The 23,792-nt window shown below is 42.9% G+C and overlaps 1 protein-coding gene across 3 annotated transcripts in view; it reads right to left on the bottom strand.

The window, feature by feature from the left end:
- Positions 1-23,792, bottom strand: part of ABL1 (ABL proto-oncogene 1, non-receptor tyrosine kinase) — a 120,579-nt gene that overhangs the window by 5,514 nt on the left and 91,273 nt on the right. For 2 of the 3 annotated variants that reach the window (XM_034793631.1, XM_034793632.1), the window contains exons 2-10: positions 22,288-22,461; positions 21,304-21,599; positions 12,724-12,996; positions 8,220-8,304; positions 7,488-7,665; positions 4,460-4,644; positions 2,049-2,201; positions 1,324-1,413; positions 809-973 (exon numbers count right to left, since the gene is read on the bottom strand). In XM_034793631.1, coding sequence (XP_034649522.1) covers positions 809-973; positions 1,324-1,413; positions 2,049-2,201; positions 4,460-4,644; positions 7,488-7,665; positions 8,220-8,304; positions 12,724-12,996; positions 21,304-21,599; positions 22,288-22,461 — 1,599 coding nt within the window. Of the gene's footprint in view, positions 1-808; positions 974-1,323; positions 1,414-2,048; positions 2,202-4,459; positions 4,645-7,487; positions 7,666-8,219; positions 8,305-12,723; positions 12,997-13,115; positions 13,443-21,303; positions 21,600-22,287; positions 22,462-23,792 lie in introns of those variants that run through there. The other variant, XM_034793633.1, reaches the window with a different exon arrangement.

Below are 23,792 nucleotides of genomic sequence, written 5' to 3'. Positions count from 1 at the left end.
CAAAATGGAAACTACACGCTTTGAAAAACTGATTGAAAGGTTGTTTAATTTCATGGTAGATTTTGTAAATACCTCAGCGTCCCTTGCTGAAACTATATTTGATATCTGCCAAAAGTAACACTCTTCAGTGTTTCAAAACAGACACTTGGTATGATGTAGGGGTGGAGTCTGTACCGCATATACCAGAGCTCTGAACCTGAGCAGTGAGCCAGCCTCTTTAGACCACTCTGGTGATGTCAAGGGGCTGGCAGCCAGGCAGGTTCCTCTCTGCTGGAAATTCCCCCAGCACTGGAGCAGTTTCAGTCCTACCCTATTCCTTTGGTAACTCCTGGCACAGGGATCTATTGGGGTGAGGGAGACGGTGGGCTCAGAGCATTCTGTGCTCTGGCACTGCTCCACTGGGTGCCATGGGCAGCAGCTGTAAGCTAAAAACAGCCCTCGGGGCTGCTCTAACTTTCAGTAGGGGCTGCACCACTCCCTGAACCAACTAGGAATTCAGGAGGTGGAGAGATAACACAGAGGAGATATCCTCCCCCCCTCCCCTTCCTGGGCTGCACGGCTGCTGCAGCTCAGAATCCCCAAGAGTAATACTGAGTGCTAGCCATCTACAAGAAGTGCCAGGAGCTACAGGAATACAGTCCCAAACCCATAGCGAACCTAGGAAGAGAAGTGTCTAATGACAGAGGACACATCCAGAGAGCAGGTACCGATCATTATGCACTTTTCCCATGTTCTCTCTGGATTTGGGCCTCCAGTTTATTTCAATCTGTCTCACAGGAGGGGAATAATGGCTGTAGCTAGAACATACCACATTCCCCTTGTCCTTTAGGATGTGCCAACTCCATGTTCTCACTGGCATCTTTGCTTTCAGCAGCTCTCCTGGACGATCTCGTTTTGGTCGGTAGTTCTGGAGCCTGCAGGAAGTTACTCACGACGCTTCTCATGCCTTTTTTCCCCAACTCTTTCTCCACCTCTGGAAGGCAAGGAAAAGAATGATCACAAGGAAAGCGGGGGGTGGCAGTGGGGTAGAGATAAAAGGTAAAAATACTAAGCTATCAGCGGATAACAGGGGAAAAAAGACAAGCTGACAGCACCCAGGGGAAGGGGGCTCAGCCAGAGGGAAGGCCCACTGGTAACAAAAATAATACAAGCATCTGCCTGCTCCATGTTTTTTACACTGGGAGGTACAACTTACAAACAAAGCTTCACTGCAAAGCAACTTTGTGGGGATGTTCGGATAAAGCAATAAACGAAGTTACAGTGCACTTATGCCATCACCCCCATTCCTAGGAACAGTGTGATGAATGGTGCAAGTGGACTTACCGTCTGATATGCTGGATTCTTGAAACATCGTTTCAAATGCTTGGTGGATTTCAGCAAACGAGGGCCTATCAGAAGGGCTCCACTGCCAGCCTGAAAGAATACTACTACTCAGGACTTCTAACAAGCCTTAAAAATATTCATTAAGCCTCACACTATCACTGTGTGATATATCAATATCATCAGCCCCCTTTTACAGACAGGGAAGCTGAGATTTAGATGTTAGCAATCTGATTTTTAGGACACTGGGCACCCTCAGCTCCCACTGACACCAGTGGGAGCTAGGCCTACTCAATGCCTCCAAAAAAACCCAACCATAAATGACATACTAATGGCCAAGGGACTAAGAAAAGTCATTCCCAAGACAATTAACAAGGCTCCCTTCCCCCTCCTAGACAAATGTGGATGCACAATCCTTTATTTAGATTCCCAGGAAAGAGGAGACAAAGAAACTTGAGTTAAACAACACCTTCCCCAAGACCTGAACAATTCCCACTCCTAGTAGAGAAGAAATGCCCCCAAGCCAAGCATGGGTAACTCCAGAACATTTACATCTTCCTGGGACAGCGCAGTTTAAGATTGTAACTAAGTGCTGCAACTTTAATGGAAAACTAACGAAGGCTCCTTGTGCCATAGTGTTTTAACCATACCCTTGTATAGTGCTACTACATCTTTGCAGAGCTTAATCAGCTTTGACATTTGTCGCTATATGCTTTTAGAAGACTCACATGCTCTCATGAGCTCATAGACTTTCTCAGGGCAACCTTCAGGCCGCTCCATGCGGTAGTCTTTCTCCAACAGCTCATACACCTGAGACAGGTCAATTCCAGGGTAAGGGGACATGCCGTATGTTGCGATTTCCCATAGCAGGACGCCAAAGGCTGAAATAGAGAAATCAAAAGGCTTTAGGATTGTTTTTTTTTAAAAAAAGAAAACCAAAACCAACAAACCACTAATCTTGCAAGTTTGCTTTTGGTAGATGCACGAAACAAACATTCCCTGGCACTTAAACAAGCCCCCTGTTCTGGGTGGCTCAAATTCCACGCTCAGCAGCAGCTCAGAAACTAAAGTAACGTAATGAGCTTTTTCATCAACACAGACAAGTCTCCTGCAATACGACAAGATAGAATTAGACTAAGCTGTCTCAAACCTGAATGTTTTGATATCCTTCAAGTCCTATTAAAGGCACAATTAAGAGACGCCATTGTGGATTAATTGAAACTGCTTCTCTGCTGCACTGCAGTCTCGCTGTAAATCTGACAGCTCTTCTCATCTCTATTTCCCCTTTTTCTCTTTAGGATTCCCATGTCCAATTGGTTCACTGTTTATGGGCTGCCCCCAATTCTAGAAGTATCAAGATATACAGAGGAGAAAGCTGCAGTCCCAACACTGTGATGGAATTCACAGCGATAACTGCCAACTAGGCGAGAACTAAGTGAGACAGTTTGGTTACAAGGAAAGTTTAACAGAAGGCACCACAGTCAAATAAAAATAACTTTAATGATCGGGATGCCCTTTCTGTATTGAACTGTGGTGAGGATGTGTGACAGTCCCATGGCTAGACAACTAAACTGGGATTCAGAGTACAAAGGATAGACCTAGCACCAGTTCAACAACCTGCATGTAATTAGTTCAGTCATTGTATTCTGTTTTTGGCCTAAAGAGAAGGCAATTACAATCCTGCGTAAGTACGGAAATCACATCATATTACATGATAAACAACCAAGGGCAATTTAAACCAGACACTTCCATCAGCATCTCTGTTTGAATTCTGTCCTCAGGCAGTGGAATGAAAGTTTGCAAAATCCTGCACCACTGCAGTTGGGTGAGTGAGTGAGTGACTGGGAAAGGGCTCACTTTATTTTGAGTCAGATCCCAAGGACCATGGCCCTAACTCCTACTGATCAGGATTTTGCCCAATATTAATTAAAAATAACCTTACATTTTTAGAATACCTTTTCTCCCCAAGCGCTTTATCATTTCAATGTACATAGGAATCACCCCAACCACCACTCAAGTACAGCAGTATCTTTGGTGGATCATGGCAGCTGTTCAGCAGTTCACAGCAACACCACCCACCGGTTTAGGACAGCAAAAAGAAAAATCAATACCTCAACCAATAATACAGTACCCAGAGCTTTGCCGCCATCACCAGAACATTCACAGCCTCAACAATCCCTTTCCAACGTTCTAAGAATAAAACTCCACTCCAAGCAGAACTTTCCATAAGATGAAAAGGGAGAACAGCCAGAAGTCCACTAGACACTTCACTACTGCCAAATTGATTTTATATGGAAGGCACTTGGGGTCAAATCTTCAGAAATTCTTACATGCCGGGAATCCTAAATACCTAAGATCAATTATACAAATGGGTCTTGGACTCCCTAAGTCACTTAGACACTTTTGAAAATTTGCCCCTCAGATACTGTGGTGATCAGCAGCAGCATCAAACCTCGAGACAGACAGACTGAAAGTGCACTGGGAATTTAGGAGTCAGAATGGATAGTCTTAGGGTATATCATACAGGCTATCTATCCTGTTCTTATCAAAAGTATTCTAGGCTCTTCAAGAGTATCAACATGTCTTCGAGTTCTCTCTCTGCTTCTCATCTCATTCAAAGGATTCTTTTCAAAATGTAGAAAAATGAGCTCAGAGCTCTCACTAGGTACATAGAGATCATGTTTAAACATCTCAGACTCTCACCCTCATCCTAAAAGTAACTTACAGAGCCAGTAACCTTCAACAGCATCATGCCCCAAAGTACTGTGCTTTAGCATTGATTCAGAGCTAGCTCGGGCACCTATCCTGCAAACACGCATCTGCTTAATTTTCACATGTGAGGACTACGCTCTCATGCGTGAAGCTAAGCATGTATTTAACTATCTGCAGGATTGCAACCTCAGAAGGAGAAGTCCTGACCGACTAAAAGTGTGCAGCTCCTGGGTTTTCCTTTTAGGTCTTCCATTCAAACACTGAACCACCTGATTAGCTGTGACCAGGCCACAGACCAAAGTGGTTCAGCCACCAATCATCCTCTCTCTCTTTGGGATCTACTTGAAGAAACAGTTTTTAATGTCTTGGTTTTATGGCCAGGAAATAAAAAGGCTGTCGTGTCGTGTGCACGTATGTAAGTTCTTACCCCAGACATCAGACTTAATGGAGAATTTGTTGTAAGCCAGACTTTCTGGTGCAGTCCACTTGATTGGGAACTTGGCTCCAGCATGGGCAGTGTATGTATCACCTGTCATCAGCCTGCTCAGACCAAAATCTGCCACCTTCACCAGGTGGTTCTCCCCTACAAGGCAGTTTCTGGCTGCAAGATCCCTAAGAAAGCAGACAAGAAAAAATAGGCCATGAAAGGTCTTCACAATATCACACCTTTAGCAGCGGAGAGGACGTGGCTTATTATTGAAGAAACCCAAGTCTTTGTATGTGTTTTTCTGTATTAGAGATGTAGAAAGCGGGAGATTATTTGTTTTCTCCACTTTATAAAGTGGTCGTCAAAACATTTTTTTTTTTTAATTAGAATACAAACTTTTTAGAAAAATTAAAAGCTGCCACTGTCAGGATAAAAATCATTTAAAAATAAAGACAAGTGTCAGTGCTCATTTTACAATGATCTGAGATTACTGAAACAAAGGATGTTTAAGATCCTCACCAGTTTTGCTGTTTATTATTTACATATCACTCAGCTTAGACAATGAAAATGTACTAATCAGTTTCAGGGCTATCTCTAATCAATTTCACTACAGTTCCCAGGCTTACCATGTTTAAATCTCAACCGCACAAACTATTTTTTTCCCCAAACATACCAACTCACATAATATACAACACAATGCAGTGCTTTCTCATACTGTACTAAAGAAGTTTTATTTTACCATAAGTATACAATATCATTTGTAAAAAGCAGGAAAATATCTGTACAAAATGCAAGCAACTGGAAATACAGTGTCTCTCTTTCTGATATGAATGGGCACGCCAAAGAACTGCCATAGTGGATCAGACCAGTGCGTCCATCCAGTCCAGGACTGGTCTCCGACAGTGGCCAGCACTAGCTGCTTCAGAGAAAGGTGCAAGAATCTCTGCATAAATAGTTAAGGACTAACTGGCCCACAGGGAAAATTTCCTCTTAAAAGTTAGCAACTGGTTCAAGCCTTCAACCTTTCAAATCGCTTAAAAACTTTACTATAATAAACCTGTATGCTTTTGTTACCCCTGAAGTCTTCTTTTAATTCTGTTAAGCTTTTGGCCTCAATATCTTGTGGCAATGAGTTCCACAGGTTAGTTGTGTGTCATGGTGTAATAATATTTCCTGGAATGAAGTTGGTGAAACAGCTAGTGCACTCCTCAGGACACAACACTCTCCTTTATTCTGGAAATATGCTCACTAGGTACATCAATTCTACCACCACCTAGGGGGCAGGCAGGAGCTTTAACACTGACTACAAAAAGTGTATCCTGATGACTGGACGGTCAAAGGTGGTCAACATGGACAATCATAATCTAGGGAAATCTGATTATGGAACAATTCCCCATGCCTCATACGCAGGATTCTGATTTGCAGAACAGTGGGCAACAATTGACTGAAATCTTCCTTCTATTTATATACCAGTGAGTAAGGGATGTACCGACTGCAGCTCACTAGGTCATGTATAATGTTAATATGGTCAAAGTGCATTGTGTGTTTAAAATGGTCAAAGTACATGAAAGCATTTCTGCTAGTAATAGATTTTGTAAAAACCTACCAGATTTTGTCGCATTATGTTAGAAATTGATTTCACTACAAAGCTAAAGTAAGAGTTTACTTCAGATCTAAGCAAGATCTGCCTCTCTCTGATACTTACTCTTTAAAAAGTCGCTTGCAGAACTCAGAACTTAAAAAAAAAAAATAGTACATTTTACCAAAGGCCCATTAAGCTGTCAGGCAGCGGTCTGAATATCCCCATATCAGCGCTGATTTCTACCATGTTTGTCTAAATAAAAACTCCTCTTTATAACCCCATTCCTACTCCTGCCTGCTTCATTCAATGAGGTCACAGCCCAGCATCTGAATCCATGGATGTGGACTGTGACAACACCTCTGAAATAACTGGGCAGGAGGATGCGGGGGTGGCAGATTATAAGGAAGAAAACTCATCTTCAGAAAATAGATCTGGGTCATCAGCAATAATGGGAAACGAAGTGCAAGAGCATGTAAACGGGATTCTGCAAAACATTTTGTAAAGTTCACTTGCTACATGTTGAGGGGACTACAATCTTACAATAGCGCAAAAAGCTCAAAACTTTGATTTGATGCTGCAAATAGGTGTTAACTTTGATTGACAGGAGCATGTGAACCCAGCTCTCATGCAACATAGGAAATGTGTGTCTTACAAGGAACCTTTAGCATTTCATACATGATCCTTATATTCGTCTCTATGAAGTCATATGTACAGATTTCATATTCTAGCTAATTAGGTGGGAAAGGTCACAACTGTGCCATGGAGAAGATCTTGTATTAAATAAAACAGCAAAGACTCTCAAGCCTCCATCCAGGCTGTCTCATTACATTGCTAGGAGGTCATTTCTTCAGACAAAGAATGCAAAGCACTGATCATAATTGCAGCACACTTAAAGGTCAAAATCTCCAGACTTTAAGACTGCAAAGATGCTTAATACAGAGATACACGCAATTCATACAATAAAGGAAAAGAATCGCCAAAGCAGATGCAAACAAGGAGAGGGACAAATCAAAGCACTATGAAAAGGCAGCAAGGTGGCTTTGCTGGGAACCCCAGTCTGAGTATAACAATGCCCACAGCTCTGGGGAAGAGGTTATTCTGCTGACCATTAGCTTAACAGGAATGAGAGATGATCTATTTCACAAAGAGTCATGATTTTTAGGAATCTCTGTACCTTTAAATGACAGATGGGCCAATTTAACTACCTCACCTTACACGACAATACCTTCACAGTATGTGTGGGTAAGAACGACCACCATGGCAGACTTGAGACTGCCTCTTGTAGAGGGTTTTCTACAGTGCAGTGTCCCATATCAGAATGCAACACATCAAGGTGTTAGTGTAAGTTATAAGATGTAATGCACCTAGATCCCATATTGCTACACTCTGAAATTCAAGGGCTTTCTGGAGCTTGAGAAGTGGGCGAGCTCTCAGTGTCATTCTTACCTGTGAATGAAGTTTTTCTTCTCCAGGTACTCCATGGCTGAGGAGATCTGAGTCGCCATGTACAGTAGCACCACCGCATTCACCTCCTGCCGGTTACACTCGCGCAGATAATCCAACAGATTCCCATAAGTCATGAACTCTGTGATGATGTAGAACGGAGGTTCCCGTGTACATACCCCTGCGGAACACAGTTTTGAAAACATTGCGTTTCTTCTGGAATGTTGATGTCTGCAGATTCTGCTCTTTGGGCAATTTATAAGTGTGTGTATATGGGAGGGTGGGTGAGGGGTGAAGGAGGAGAGTTTCCTACAAACTGGTTAGCAGTTTGTTTTAGATTTCCTGCTTTAGGCTCTTGTATCTTAAATGCAAGGAAGAAAAAATAATTGAAATCAAATACACCGCTACCCCTATATAACGCGACCCGATATAACACGAATTCGGATATAACGCGGTAAAGCAGTGCTCCGGGGGGGAAGGGCTGCGCACTCTGGAGGATCAAAGCAAGTTCGGTATAACGCGGTTTCACCTATAACGCGGTAAGATTTTCACTCCCGAGGACAGCGTTATATCGAGGTAGAGGTGTACTACGTTTACAAATTGTGAATTTTGCGAGAGAATAAGTATCTGTATTTGCAGCCTTGGTACAGTAAGCAGCTTATCTGCTCCTTAACAGCCATATCACTGCACAAGGGTTTAATTCAAATCCCTTTGCTTGGCATTTCTATCACTTACCTAATAACTGCACCAAGTTAGGATGCTTGATCTCTTTCATGACTGCGGCTTCTTTTAAGAACTCTTCTACTTCCATGGTGTCCTCCTGAATAGAAAAAGAAAAGCTTCAGCAAGGATAATATGCACAAGGTGGAAACAGATTTTAGCATGTGGATTGAAGAATCACTGCAAACTGAAGGGGTAAGCTGCGACTGTCCCAAAACTACTGCAGCTGCATCACGCTGCTGGGTGGGGCTCGATCCTCTGTTTAACTGGTCTACTGTCATTCTTATACCACCTCTTTTGGCACAAAAAACCGATTTCCCCTTTTGTGGTAGGCCCTCTCCTGCAGAGAGATTATCTGCTTAGAGAAGCCCATTTAGAGTTCACATCTTTAGAAAAAGACTGAGGGCACTTGCTCATGCCACGAGAAATAGTATTAGGGTGACAAGAGGTGAATGAGGCAAGATGACAGATGAAAACAAAAGGCAAAATGCTACACATGCAGATGCCTGAGGCTATCTGCATCCATTATGGACCACCATTTCAACGACTCAAAAAGTCGTCTCTGTTGATTGGGTCTGTGACAACTGATGGTGGTTGCTTCACAACTGAAGAGTGCAGGTTTTATGGCTTATGAATTTGTTCCTGGCTTTTAGAGTCTAATCTGTGATGTAAATGTTCTGGCTAGATGTTGCTGCGTATTTGTTGAGTGTCATTAAGTTGCTCGCAATTATACAAAACAAAGGAAGATACTGTCTTTATTTGACGGGATAAATATTTCAAAACAAATGTGCACTGGAAGGCCAAAAGGTCATTTCAAAGTGGTTCAAAAATATATTTTTAAATACAACTATTCTTTCTATATCAATGTTTCTTTCACTGGTGGATTAATGCTGATAGGCTTCATAGAAGAAGTGTTTTAAGGAGGGATTGCAAGGGATTTGCTGCTGCTGGTAAGGCTGATAACACAGGTCTGGCTGCTATTGTAGACCTATTTCATTGTTAGCACTGATAGTTCTATTCAAACAGTTTCACTCCATCATTTACTGTTCCTTTACGAATTGGTACTGTTTGATTGGCAGCTGTAGTTTCCTGACACTGTCAATACTACACAGCTGTGAGGTTCTTGGGAACAGAAATTTAAACCATTTCCTTTGGCAAAGGAAATTGTGTTAATAATCAGAGTTTCCAAATGATCCTTGTTCATCTAATGTTGTAAATACTTGTTCATCTAATGTTTGATATGTGAACTCCACCAGCATCATTCTGTACAGAAGATTGCAATTGTTCCTTTGTGTTAAATCTCTTCAAAGAAAGAGGTAACAGAAAGGAAACAAAGAATTACTGTAATAATTATTTGTTTGATAATCTAGTGCTCATGAAAAGTACCAGATTTATCTAATTTCAATTTCCAATTATATCACATCACAGATCAGGTACAGCAGCATCAGCAGCATGACGTGCTTCCTTAGCACAACACAGTAATATCTCAACCTTGACCTGAAGAGACTACCTCCAGGGGCATCAGGGTAGCTAAGGCTGCATGACCAGTTCAAATCACCAGCCTCTCTGCTAAGAAAAACAACAAAGATTTCATCACGTCAGTCATGACAGATGTAAACTAGATATCTCTGCACTATGAAAAGGACTGAGATGATCAGTTCATTTTACAACGGGACGTGAAAGTGCCCTCACACAGCAATAATTTTTGGTCACGATCAGCAGCAGGTTGGATTCAAAGTAATGGCCTAGAGGTTAGAAAGCTTCGTCTCCAATTGCCAATCCATTCCCTGAGCTATCCTCCACCAATAACATTGTGTTTCTGTTATCTCAGATCTGTGTGGGACATTACTATACCCAAGTACAGTGGAATAGGCAAGTGGGAAATGCACAAGCACTAACAGATTCTCTAGCACCATGAATTAAATGCGATAGAAGCACAGAACATGTCACTTTAGGCCCTTGTTTTCTCTCTGTATAAACTACTTTGGTTCAGCAGGCTCTGAACTACTTCTAACCAGTTTAAAGAAGACTGGGTAACAAACGGGCTGCAGTGAGATGCAAGGGAAATAATTCATCAAGCACTAAGGATATCAGAAGAACCAAGGATGTTTTTCCCCTAGTTTTTCTTTTCATTATTATTTCTAATATACAGATCCAGGGCATGGAGGGAGACAAGGAAAGGCAAGAGAGCTTCGGAAAATATTCTCTTAACGGACAATAAAATGAGTGCTTTGGGTTTCCCCTCAAGAAGCAACTGAACACTTGGGTATTCCTGCTGGAGTTGGAATATAAATGTGAGGTATTCAAATATTCCCTGAAACTTCGAAGATAGTCATAATCCCATCTGTCAGACAGTAGACTGATGGATTTAAGGAAGGTGGATTATGAATTTGCTTTTAAGTATGGTTTAGTGTGCATAATTTCAGATTACAGCACTTCTTCAGTCTCTTTTAGGGTGTTCGATCATTTCCCAGGGGAGGATGCTGCTCTGAATTACATTCTGAACCATTTTCAGTCATAAAATATTTACTTGGCATATTTGAAACAGTCACGGTCCTTATCAAGGTAGCTTTTTCTGACGCACATACACGGAGATTTTACGGGATAACACACTGTGCCTTTGCTGCTAGAGGTTTTCATCAAAGCAAACAAGAAAGGAATGCAAAATTATTTGAGGTAAGGGAGAAAAACACATCTTTGAAACACCCCTTAACCCTCAAATACCACAAAATCAGCAAGACTAGAGATGGCTACAATAAACTCAGTGTTTCAGGAAAACAACTGCTCTCTCATTATTCCTCTAAATAGATATTTCATTCTGCTTGTCAAATCCCTTTTCTAGCAACACTATGGGGTTCAAGGCAGAGTTCTTCCCAGCATTCTCCTGTGCAAATGAGACAGAATCACACTTTAACACTAGGTGTCACTCTCTCCATATATAAAGAGGAAAGGGGACTTGAAGTGTTATTTTTCTTTGGATGAAACCAAGTGGGGAACAGCAACTTATAACAGGAACCTTCAAAAACAACTAATTGCCCAAATAATCACCTTCTGAAACCATAACCCAGGATCACTCTGGTAGCCAGAATTCAAGGGGTTAAAAAAAAAAATCACTTTCCCCAGGTCCAGGACACATTTTTATTCACAGACATAAAGCATATATACATTCCTCTCCATTTAATGATTTCCAACATGAAAGCTTTCATTTGTTATTGTTTCCGCCCCACCACACCACACTGCAACTCCAGCAATGATGGCATAGTCTGAAGCTCGCATTTGAATTCCTAATAGTAAGAGTTTACGCTATGTGGATGGAAGGCACTATGGGATCTCAATGTGCTTTTTTTTGGTTTATAAAAATCAAAACTCAATGCGCCTCTGTAAGCTAGGTAAGTATTATCCCCATTTCACAGATGGGAAACCAAGGCATAGAGAGACTAAGTAGCAGAGGCAGGAACAGAACCTGATTCTCTGACTTTCAGTCCAAGCCACAAAGGGTAGGTCTTCACTACCGGCTGGATCAGCGGGCAGCGATCGATCCAGCAGGGATCGATTTATTATGTCTAGACTTGATCCCGAGCGCTCTCCCGTCGACTCCTGTACTCCAGCTCGGCGAGTGGCGCAGGCAGAGTTGACGGGGGAGCGGCAGCAGTTGACTCACAGTAGTGAAGACACCACGGTAAGTCGATCTAAGTACATCGACTTCAGCTACGTTATTCACGTAGCTGAAGTTGCGTAACTTAGATCGATCCCCCCAAGTGTAGACCAGGCATAAGAGTCTAATCTATTTTGGTTGTGGATAATTAATCCAGAAAGTTCCTTCCCCTCATCCTAAATCTTTTAACAGTGAACAGCTACTGAAATGCCTATTTTCTAGGTGGACAAGGAGCTCATCTTTTGGGGAAGGCACATGATGTGACTAGAACAATTATGTATCTGAAGTACCAGTGAACCATGATCTCTAATTACATTGCCTGTTTCACATCCCACAGTAATCTTTACTGATTTGTGTCAGTTATGTGACAGCTCACCTTTGCAGCTCTCCTTCCCCAAAATGTGAGAAACACACATGTCCAAGGCTTTAGCCTGGTTATTGGACACAATAAGGTCCGGCCTATATTACAAGTCAGAACAACATTGTAAGCCACTTCCCTGACTTGGTTGTAACTGTTGTGTAGATGGAGCCTTGGAAAACAATACATAGAGCCCTGTGCTGATACAAAATTTGGTCTATGGATATAAAGTAGATATCCACGTTCTGTAGGGCTCTAACAGTACAAATGGTCCAACTCTCTCATAAACATAAAATAATTAGAAGAGGCTGACAAATACAGTTAACTAACAGCCACGGATGTTCTAGACCAGATGTCAGCAAAGGAAGGATTTTCAACAATTTGCATCATCTGACCCTGACGGAGGAAGACAGACAGAGACCACTACCCAATACCAGGCTTAAGAAGGGGTTGCATAAAACTTGCATTCCAACTGGAAGGCTACGAATAGAAGCTTTAGTTCCTACCTTTAAGGTCTTCACAGCCACTGTAAGGTTATATTTCTTCCAGACTCCTTCGTACACCTCTCCATACTGGCCCCCTCCAAGTTTGTGCTTCATGGTGATGTCGGTTCTCTCAATCTCCCACTTGTCATAGTTTGGAGACACTCCGTAGATAGTGGGCTTGTTGCGCTTGGGTGCTGGGTAGTGTAGAGTGGTGATGAGCCCATCTGCTACAGTCGAATGGTGATGGACCAACTCTGCCAAAGTGTTGAAGCGGCTCTCGGAGGAGACATACAGCTGAAAAGCAACCACGAGAGAGAGAGGGTTCATCACACAACACAAACAGGGTATTGATAAAATTGCTTTAACATGCACACACATATATTATATTTTGGTTTTGTTTCACTGTTGCTTACCATCTCAAGCATCTCACAAGCTAAGCAGAGTTGAGAATGACCAACACTCGGATGGGAAAACCTCTGGTGTAGATGACTGAGCAGGCAATAATCTTTCCTCTGAGTCAATATGGATCCAGTGGCCTCAAATAGTGTTGCGGGTCACCCTGCTGCTGTTGGAAGTGCTCTCTTTCAAAGGAGGCCCTGGCCACTTGTGGTCATTTAAGATCCCATTCACTTTTCTGAAAAGTGGGATTGTTAGCCCCAATGTCCTGACCAAATTTCTACCTTCCTAAATTCCCTCTGAAGTTTCAGTAGAACACCATATTCCTCTTCACTCTTGTGCTACAAGATTGTGTAGTGCTGCTGTGTGGAATGCATTACCTAGGGAGGTGGTGGAGTCTCCTTCCTTGGAGGTTTTTAAGGCCCGGCTTGACAAAGCCCTGGTTGGGATGATTTAGCTGGGAATTGGTCCTGCTTTGAGCAGGGGGTTGGACTAGATGACCTCTTGAGGTCCCTTCCAACTCTGATATTCTATGATTCTAAGAAACAGCTGGGCTGTTCCAATCCAGTGATGGCTGCAGAGCAACACCACACTCTGGATGAAAGATGCTACACAGATGTATGACCATTGCCACTGAACGTGAGCCTCCTGTGGAACACCCTAACAGTATGCTGCACATGCCTTTCTCTAGGTCTCTTACACATTTAGCAAGCTCGATGCATTTTGAAACTCATGGAAGCTGGTAACATGGGGAAAGGATGCCGATAATCCCCAAAGTAGAGAAGGGGAACATTTCACTCCACCAGCATATTGGTCTGCGCTGGAAGCAGCATGCTGAAGGTGGCAGAGTTCCTCTTTTCAACCGAAGGACGGAGCCTTGTCATGGAGCCAATTCAAAGAACATCATCACCAGCCTAGCAAGAGGAGGAGCAGTAGTGTGCCTATCAGACAAGGGAGATGCATCTGCAGCAGGGAAGCGGACGGGAATCAGATGGGGAAAGTGAGGCCTAGCGTAGTCTCTAGTTTAAACCCTGCTAATCCCACTGTGCAGACTCTGGCTTTCTGGATTTGTGTTTGGTTCAGTGCACCCAAGCAGGGGGAGGGCTGGGGACTGGAAATGACAGAATGTCTCTCTGAATGAGTTAGAGAAGGTGAGAGGGAAGAGATTGGGAATAAGGAGAAGGGAAACCAGACAGCAGTTGCATAAGACGAGGAAGCCTTTTGGTGCAAGAAAAGTTTTCTCCCAGCATCCCCTCCTCCCCCCCCAAATCTCATGAAACACACAACAGGTCAGCCAAATGGTTAAATACATATAGTAACCCTTAAGGTTAGTCACAATGGGCAGAAGCTTCCAGTGCTCCAGGGACTTATCTGAAACAATGCAAAAAAAGGTAAAAGCTCAACCAGACACAGCATAACCCAGAGGGCAAAACTGAAATGTGTAATCTGCAGTGATGGCCCCATGTTCTGTCTGTCTCTGTACCGCAGCATGAGTCACAAATACGTTATGCTGTTGCAGCCCTTTGTGTCTATTATCTTTCAGGCTAAACAAGAATTACAGGAGTCTTGTCCTCCGGAAAGGTTCTGGGAAATGTAACATCTATGCAAAATTTGGTGCCTAGAAGATAATTGTGCTGTAGGGACACCCTCCTCCACTGATATGGGGCCATAATCCTTGTCTAAAATGGCATTTCTTCTGAGGAAAATATCCTTTGAGCTATTGGAAGAGAGGCATACGTGCATGCCCAACTGCTAGTCTTTCTATTAAATCATTTGAATAGAAGCCACAAAATTAACCGTTCAGGGGATAACACAACGACTAATGGACGCATATAGACATTTTGAGCTGGGGAGTTTTGCACAATGAACTGTGGAGATCTACAGTCCTTCTTCCTTTTCTTTAGCTGCCTTCGCCATTGGTAAGGCTCATGCAAGAAGTCTATCTATAGAAGGCAGAGTTGGCTCAAAAGGGGACATTTTCTAACCCCCTACAAAAGTCAAGACAACACTCTTCAGTGAAGTGTAAAAAAACCTTCAGAACAGAAGAGGTGAAAGCACTTTTAGCGCACGCAGAGAATAATGAACCAACATAAATGATGCAATGCAGCATAGCAAGAAACAGCCAGCTGTTAGTGGAGCGGCCTAGTGGGACTCGGACTCCTTTAGCAACTATTCCAAGCTACTACAACCAATGTTTTAAGCAGACAGTATCTGTATGAAAGCAACTTCTCCTCTGATACTAACTGTTCAGACACCACATTGATGGGTGCAACAAAGAATGTAATTAGACCATAGTTCAAGATCCCTCTGGCATACAGTGTGCTGATAGTCCTTTGCATTAAAAAACTGTGCTCTTGGTCTTATACTGCTGGTTTTCATTTTACAGTCTCGAAGCACTTCATATATAGGAATTGAACTTCACAATATTCCTGTGGGGCAGATTATATGCCCATTTTACATTTCTACTGGCACTGGGTTTGGGAAAATATTGTTTTTAATTAATCTAAATTTTAGGCCAAATTGGATGGTACAGTGTTTCTTTAAATCCAGATGAGGAAAGTGAGACATGGACGTTAAAATGACTTCACAGAGTCCACAGCAAAGCAGGAAACAGATTCCTCTGTCCTCAGCTCAGACCCCAAAACTATACTTCCTCACATTTTTGCATGCACAAAATTTACTATTCACGAATGGATCCAAAATAAAAACTTCACTGTACAACTTTTCTGTAGACAGGGCTTTTCTATCCTGATGCTCAAATCCTAAATTCAATCCTGAACGCCTTACTTCCCATCAGCACTAATGGAAACCAGAATTATGCTGGGGTGTTCAAATCTACATCTGGAATTTGTGGCATGCATCAGAAGAAAATGAAACAAACAGCAGCTATGAATGGCTAGGCTATGCAATAAGCCACATACACATTCTGACCAAATATTCACTACCTCTCTCTTCCTCAGACCTCTTTCCCCAAATATTCACCCCACCTGTTTGTCAAAGAAATTGCACCAGGGACCCTCTGTTGCTGCTGACAGCAGTCCTTGTATAGACAGAATGGATTTTAGGCTTCTGCAATGTGTGGGGGTCACATGGAATGTTCATATAAATTGTTTACTGGCTGCACTGCTGATACGCTGCCCAGGCAATTCTCGTAGATCCTCAGAAAAACCGTGATGCTGGCCCTGCTTCGAGGGTCTCCTGTCTGTTCTGCCTGCACAGATTAGCTGCTCACCAAGCTGCATTCCCTTCTTGGCTAAGGCTTTTTAACATTCACCCACTCCCAGGAAAGTCTCATTGGATTCCAGGGCTGACCCACCCTGCCTTCTGATGCATATGTAACCTCAACAGATTTCATCATCCACAACTGCAAAAACAAAATTAAAATATATAAATATCACCACAAAACAAAAAGTGCACAGGTAGCCATGATAAAACTATCAGGGTTTCAGTGATGGGTTTCTGTCAAGGTCACTTACTGGAAGTCCAAGAGGAAACAGAGAGAACCATATAAGATACACAGTCCTGTGACCCTATATGCTGAGAATGACACAATTTTAAAGCCAGTACGACAATGCTGTTTGTTTGATTTGGTTACTGAATAGGAGGACTTGGCCTCAAGTGCAACCAAACTCAGGAAAATCAAACTCTCTGGAGCACGGAAGTGGCTTACCCTGAACCTGGCTGCCCTATGCCAACCAGCCAAGAAGGAACATTTTTAATACCTTCCTTAAAGTAAGGCAGATGTGGTCTGGGTGAAGATGAGCCAGTGAAGTGGGAAGTGAAAACATCTTGAAGATCTTATTTTCTAAGCTGTGGAACCCCAGTGGGTTTGATTTAAATGGTGCTAAAATTAAAAAGTAGTCATCTCTATCTGACCTTTCCTATACCCTTCAATTTTCCTTTGGAAAAAAGCTGAATAAAAGCTGTGCTATGCAAGGCACATTTTTATGCCAAGCAGCAGTTGTTCCACACATTTTTGTAATACCTCCTTCTCCTGACACTGTGTTCACTCAGTCACAGGATATGATCCCACCACCACCATTCATCCTAACTGTAGCGCTTGCAGTATTAAATTCCTCAGATGAGCTGACTAATGATACAGCAAGCTGAGAAGGCCCCAGATGCCCAGAGAGCTATGGGGAAGGGCTTTGCCATTTGCTTTTCCTTTTGGAGAGAGATGATTTACTGCAGAGTGGTTAATACAATTTGATACTCAGCAGTTCAAAATGCAGGAGTCCGGCCTGGCCAGTTCACTTGGTAAGGACTTGGACATTAGCGCTGTCCCTGGTAGAGACCACATTACCTTCTCCCCTTCCCCCACCATAGCTTTTGGATTTCATGTGACTGTCAGCTACAGGTTTGTTTTAATGAATTCTGCTTGTCTGTGCCTATTCTCAACAATGTCGATTAAAACAACTCTGGGGAAAAGAAACCATTAACCTGCTTAGTAGAGATCTGAGCTGATTACCAGAGCTCTGCTTGACTCTTTCCCCGGATAAATAGCGCTGCCAAGATGCAAGTGTGAGGGTTGGATCACAGAAACCCCCTTGGGAGCTGCCACCTGATGTATCAAGACTACCCCTGCTCCTGTTTTCCCTGCCAGCTCAGGACTCCAGCACCCTGTCTTGCTGAGCCAGACACTCCCGTCTGCTCCAACACAGACCCAGGGTCTGAATCACTTGTCCCAAATCTGCAAGTTTACCTGAAAATAGCTCACAGAAGCGTGCTTGTCTTTAGCACTCAGATGCCCAACTCCCAGTGGGGTCTAAACCCAAATAAATCCGTTTTACCCTGAATAAACCGGATTTCTTTGGGTTTAGACCCCACTGGGAGTTGGGCATCTGAGTGCAGGGCAAACTCATAAATTGTTCGCCCTCTATAACACTGATAGAGAGATATGCACAGTTGTTTGCTCCCCCAGGTATTAATACATACTCTGAGTGAATTAATAAGGAAAAAAGTGATTTTATTAAATACAGAAAATAGGATTTAAGTGGTTCCAAGTAGTAACAGACAGAACAAAGTAAGTCACCAAGCAAAATAAAATAAAATACGCAAATCTATGTCTAATCAAACTGAATACAGATAATCTCACCCTCAGAGATGCTTCAGTAAGTTTTTTCTCAGACTGGACACCTTCCAGGCCTGGGCACAATTCTTTCCCCTGGTACAGCTCTTGTTGTTGCTCGGGTGATAGCTAGGGGATTCTTCATGATGGCTCCTCTCTCTCTCTCCTTTGTTCTCTTCCACCCCTTTATATATCTTTTGCATAAGGCGGGAACCCTTTGTCCCTCTGGGTTTCCACCCCTCCTCACTGGAAAAGCACCAGGTTAAAGATGGATTCCAGTTCAGGTGACATGATCACATCTCACTGCAAGACTTCACTGCCCACTTGCCAGCACACACATATACAGGAAGACTAACAGATAAAACACAGTCATCTGCAGACAATGGTCCTTGTTAATGGGAGTCATCAAGATTCCAAACCATCATTAATGGCCCACACCTTACATAATTACAATAGGCCCTCAGAGTTATATTTCATATTTCTAGTTTTAGATACAAGAGAGGTACATTTATACAAATGGAATGATCACACTCAGTAGATTATAAGCTTTGTAATGATACCTTACAAGAGACCTTTTGCATGAAGCATATTCCAGTTACATTATATTCACTTATTATGTTTTTATAAAACCATATAGACTGCACAACGTCACAGCAAGCTTCCAAGTACCAAACCCTTCAAACGCTACCATGGGGATCACGTGGCACGACGCCTTGCAGTGAATTGGTCAGAGCTATGCTCATTTGCAACGTGTGAGGATCTGGCTCGACAGCTTCACAAGCAACACCCCCCACCCCAATACCAATTCGGAAAGAAGCAACATCAAACTTCTAGACACAGAGAAAGGATAATATTCCCGACCATCCTTTAAGCGGGCTTGTCTATATGAACACTTAGGGTATGTCTATACTGCACTCTAACTGCAGGCTCAGACTCAGGTTGGAGCCCAAGCCCCACTTCTGTCCAAACACGAGCACGAAGGACCCAGATTCTAGGACACTATGGAAAGGGGGGGGAAGGGGGCAGAGCCCGAGTCCTTCTGTGATTCTGGTCCAAGCCCCATCATTTTGCAGTGTGGACACAATTCAAGCCGTAGACCTGAGTCAGAAGGTCTGAGAAGTGCAGTATGGACACGTTAGCAGGGCTGAGACACCCAGGTCCAACAACTGTAACCCAGGTTTACAATGCAGTGTGGACGCTCAAGTGCGGGCTTGGAAACGCTGAGTTTATAAGCCCAGGTTCCACAGACCCAGGCTTACAATGCAGTGTAGACACACCCTTACTTCGTGGCAAGCTGGGACATAAATCTACCTGGCATGAGCCTGCCGTGCATTAAACGTTCCCTAGTACGCTTTAATCTACTCCCATTTCGAAGCGTGGTAGATCAAAGAGCGCTACAGAACTTTTAGTGCGTGGCAGTAAGGGTCCACATGGACACAGTGGGGGCAGGTTAGTCTGAGACAGACAAACCCCAGCTTGCCACAAACTAAGTGTTATATAGATAGCACAGACCATTTCACTTTGCACAGACCATTTCAACCATGCAGAGCTTGGCTGCATCCTGAATAAGAGAAGAGCATGGGAAAAGGGAAAAGACCACAGTACCTAGACATTGCCTTGACAAACCTTACAACATTACCCTAATTACAAAGCTTTTCATTAAAGCAGCTGAGAAGCATTTTCATTACAGAACATTTGCTTTTATATAAGCTTCTTTCATACCTGAAGTGTCTTAAAATGGTTTTACACAGCGATGAGTTCGACAAATAGAGAAGCCATTAAATACTCAGCACTGCAGAAACTAGAGTTTGTTTTACTGACCTGACCCTGCACCAGTGAAATCAAAGAGAGTTTTGCCACTGAAGTCAACGGGAACAGGCCCTTACTGGGCAAAGGAAAGCTGGCCTGGACCAGGACCATGGAACACCATGTTGCTGATTTTTTTAAATTTATGTATTTTTAAATGGCCAAGGATCTGTAAACTACTAGCTGTTGGCAGAAAGGGCCTCACGGAGAACAGCAATAGTTATGCCCTCCGAGCCATACTGCAACATCCCATGTAGACTGGATTTAAAGAAACACCGCATGATCCAACAGGGCCTAAAATTTAGATTAATTAAAAACAATATTTTCCAAAACCCAGCGCCAGTAGAAATGTTTTGATGCAATTCAAACAAAAACCTAAGGAAAATAACACTTTAAAACCAACATTTCTCTGCAGCATTCACAATCTGATTACAGTAGCACTTGCTAGTGCACAAGAACCTGAAAGTGAACGAGACGAGAAACCGTCCACATACAAAAAGTGAAACTACAGTGCTAAACCTTCCTTTCATTACCCAAGGCGAAATGAAGAACAGGAGGCAAAAAGCAATCAACAACGATAGCACATCAAGTGTTGTTGTAGCTGTATTGGACCCGGAATATTAGAAAGACACGGTGGATTATCAGAACAACTTTTGTTGGTGAGAGAGACAAGCTTTCGAACTTACAAAGAGCTCTTCTTCAGGTCTGGGATTCCCAGTTTGTTTAAAAGTGTCACTTAACTGGGATTTCCAGACCCAAAGAACAGCTCGGGGTAAGCCTGAAATCTTGTCTCTCTTGCCAACAGAAGTTGGTCCAATAAAAGATGTTGCCTCCCTCACCTTGTTTCTGCAATGATAGAACATAATAGCTTTTCAATTATTTTGGTTCCAATAACCTGAAGTGTTGTTAGTAACATAGATACAGAGACTATTTTTAAAAGACATGACTTTTAACTTGACAGTGTCCTTTTAAGTCCAAATTATGCTACTTGAACTTATGGGGCAAAATTCATTCCTGGTATAACTCCACTAAAGACATCAATGGAGTTACAGCACGATTAATCTGGCCCAAGGTTTTCACAATTGAGACATACTAACACCTATTAGGGGCTTGTTAAAAGGAGACATTTGACAAATGGTTATAATATCATCTGAAGTGCTCTTTGTTTAGATGTTGTAGGTCAGTATGTAGGACCCGATTCTACTCCTGCTGAAGTCAATGGCAAACCCTCAGTTGACTTCAGTGGGAGCTGTACTGGGCCCTTTCTACAGCAAGCAGTTGAAGTGGACCAGAATGGTTTTTCTTTGCTGTTTGTGAGGTTTAACTCCTACCTTTCCATCAGATGCAGTGTTTATCCTGTAGTGGTACACCCTTCCCTCGTATCTCAGTGATATAGACCTCTGTCCTGGGCTGCTCTCACTCTCCCGCACCAGAAAGCTGCCATTGATTCCGCTGCTCAGCAGGTACTCGGCGGCATTGCGCGACACTGGTCCATGGTACCAGGAATGTTTCTCCAAACTGTTCACTGGGGTGATGTAGTTACTTGGTACCCAGCCCTGCCCATTCTTTGTTTGGGCCTCACACCATTCCCCGTTATGATTGTAGCCCAAGACACGGAGCTTTTCACCTTCACATAAAAACAAAATATAATTAGACATGGCAAACCTGGGATCTGAGAGAAAAGCTATGTTCCCTTCTGGCTCACACATCATCATCCAAAAGTTCTGCAATCAGAATATAGGCACCGATTCAGAAGAGAACTTAGGCATGTGCGTACCTTTAAACACAAGTATATTCATCAAAGCCAATGGGACTACTCACATGTTTAAAGTTACATACGTGCTTAAACGCCTTGGTAGACTTAAAGGCCTAAAGTTCACAACTCTCTTGCTAATGCATGAACCAGAATAGAATCCAACAAACTCTACCTGAGCTACATTGGCTCTGCAGGGCTAACAGGTGGGAGAAAAAGGAGTAAAAAGAGCTGCATTTTAATGAAACAGTTATAAAGCTACAGACCATACTCTAAAAAGTACTTTAAAAGTACAGTTAAGGTTTAATCCAGCTTTAAATCCTTGCTTCCACTGAAGGGCTTAATTTTAGTATACAATTTTCTTCCTCCAATGCACACTTTAAGCAGACTATCCCATTTAAAAGGCTGTTTCCTTGTGTCTTCGTTTGTTTTAGGACAATTTCCACTACAATGATTACACTGATGTGTTTCATAGGGATTATGAACTCAAATATTCCTGACTGACTTCATTTTCTTGTTCCTTGGCACAGATGCTCTAAAACACCCCCTGGAGATCTCTTACCTTTAGTTATGCTGAGAGTGTTGTCCCCACTCGCCACAAAATCATACAGTGCAACAAAAAGATTGGGGTCATTTTCACTAGGACCAGACAGGAGGTTTTCCTTGGAGTTCCAACGGGCTGCTTCACTCAGACCCTGGGGCTCAAAATCGGATACTACTGGCCTCTGAAGGGCTTCTGGAGGAGAAGAGAAAAAAAAAAAAAAAAAAGGAAAAAATAGGTTCAATCTTGCTGATAAAAGCCATCTGTTTTTTTGCACCCATTATGAGTTTCTCGTTTATTTCATTTCTTGACATCTGTGGTCCTCATGTACATGGGCAGAGGGCAAAAATGGTCATTACCTTAATACAAATCTTATGGAGCATTCTCATTCCAAAGCTTTGTGCAACAGGGTCCCCACATTCTTTTCTGTAACAGGCATTTTCCCTGCCTTGGTGAAGAGAGAAGACATCTTTTCTCCCTCTCAATAAATTTCTATTCACGCAACCTGCCTGCTGCTTTGCAAGTCATAGAATCATAGGACTGGAAGGGACCTTGAGAGGTCATCTAATCCAGTCCCCTGCACTCATGGCAGGACAAATTATCTAGACCATCCCTGACAGGTGTTTGTCTTAGCTCAAATACCTACTGGATGTCAGATTTATTTATTTAAGAACAGAGGTAAATCTACTAATTTTTTCTAATAAATACAAAACATCAAAGATCCCAAATCATTATAAGACACACAGGACAATGATTATGGGGCACAATATACAGAGGTTACCATTACAAATACTTCTACTTTAAAAAAAATTATAAACTACCTTCCCTCTTCATTATTTTACCTAACGAGTTCAGAGTACAAGGCTGTGTTTCATCCGACAGCAGCTGATGACATACACAAAGCAGAGATGGGACCATTATATAGATATACACACAGTATACGTTTGAAACAAACAATTTAATACTGTTCACAGCTATGATGATTGTGAAGCTTGGTTGAGGTGGTGGAGTCAGAGGGAGGGTTATTTCCCAGGGAATGCCTTGCTGCTAAATGATGAACTAGCACTCGGCTGAGCCCTCAAGGATTAACACATTGTTGTTAATGTAGCCTCTCACACAAGGCAGCACGAACAGGAGGGACGGGAGACAGCATAGCAAACAGACACAAACACCTTGTGTGTGGGAGAGAGAGAGAGATGCACACTGCCCCTTTGAGTAAGCTGACCCACTCTTACGTGCATTGTCTTTTTAAGTGGATCAGGAAGTTGAGACAGCAGCTGCTGCCCCAAGCTCTCTCTGTCTCTCTCCATCTGTGTCCCCTCCCTGCTCTATATGGAGAAGGGGTAAGCGGGGTGCAGGAGCAGGGGGGAGGGGGACACCCTGACATTAGCTCCGCCCTTCCTCCCCCTGCACAGCAAGCAGGAGTCTCTGGGAGCAGCTCCAAGGCAGAGGGCAGGAGCAGCACATGGCAGTGGGGGGAGGGACAGCTGAACTGCCTTGATAGCCTGCTGGGCGGCTGCAGCACA

Source organism: Trachemys scripta, chromosome 17, assembly GCF_013100865.1.
Source record: "Trachemys scripta elegans isolate TJP31775 chromosome 17, CAS_Tse_1.0, whole genome shotgun sequence".
Taxonomy (NCBI): Eukaryota; Metazoa; Chordata; order Testudines; family Emydidae; genus Trachemys; species Trachemys scripta.
The sequence above is the reverse complement of the archived record's forward strand: the minus strand, read 5'-3'. Positions and strand labels throughout refer to the sequence as shown.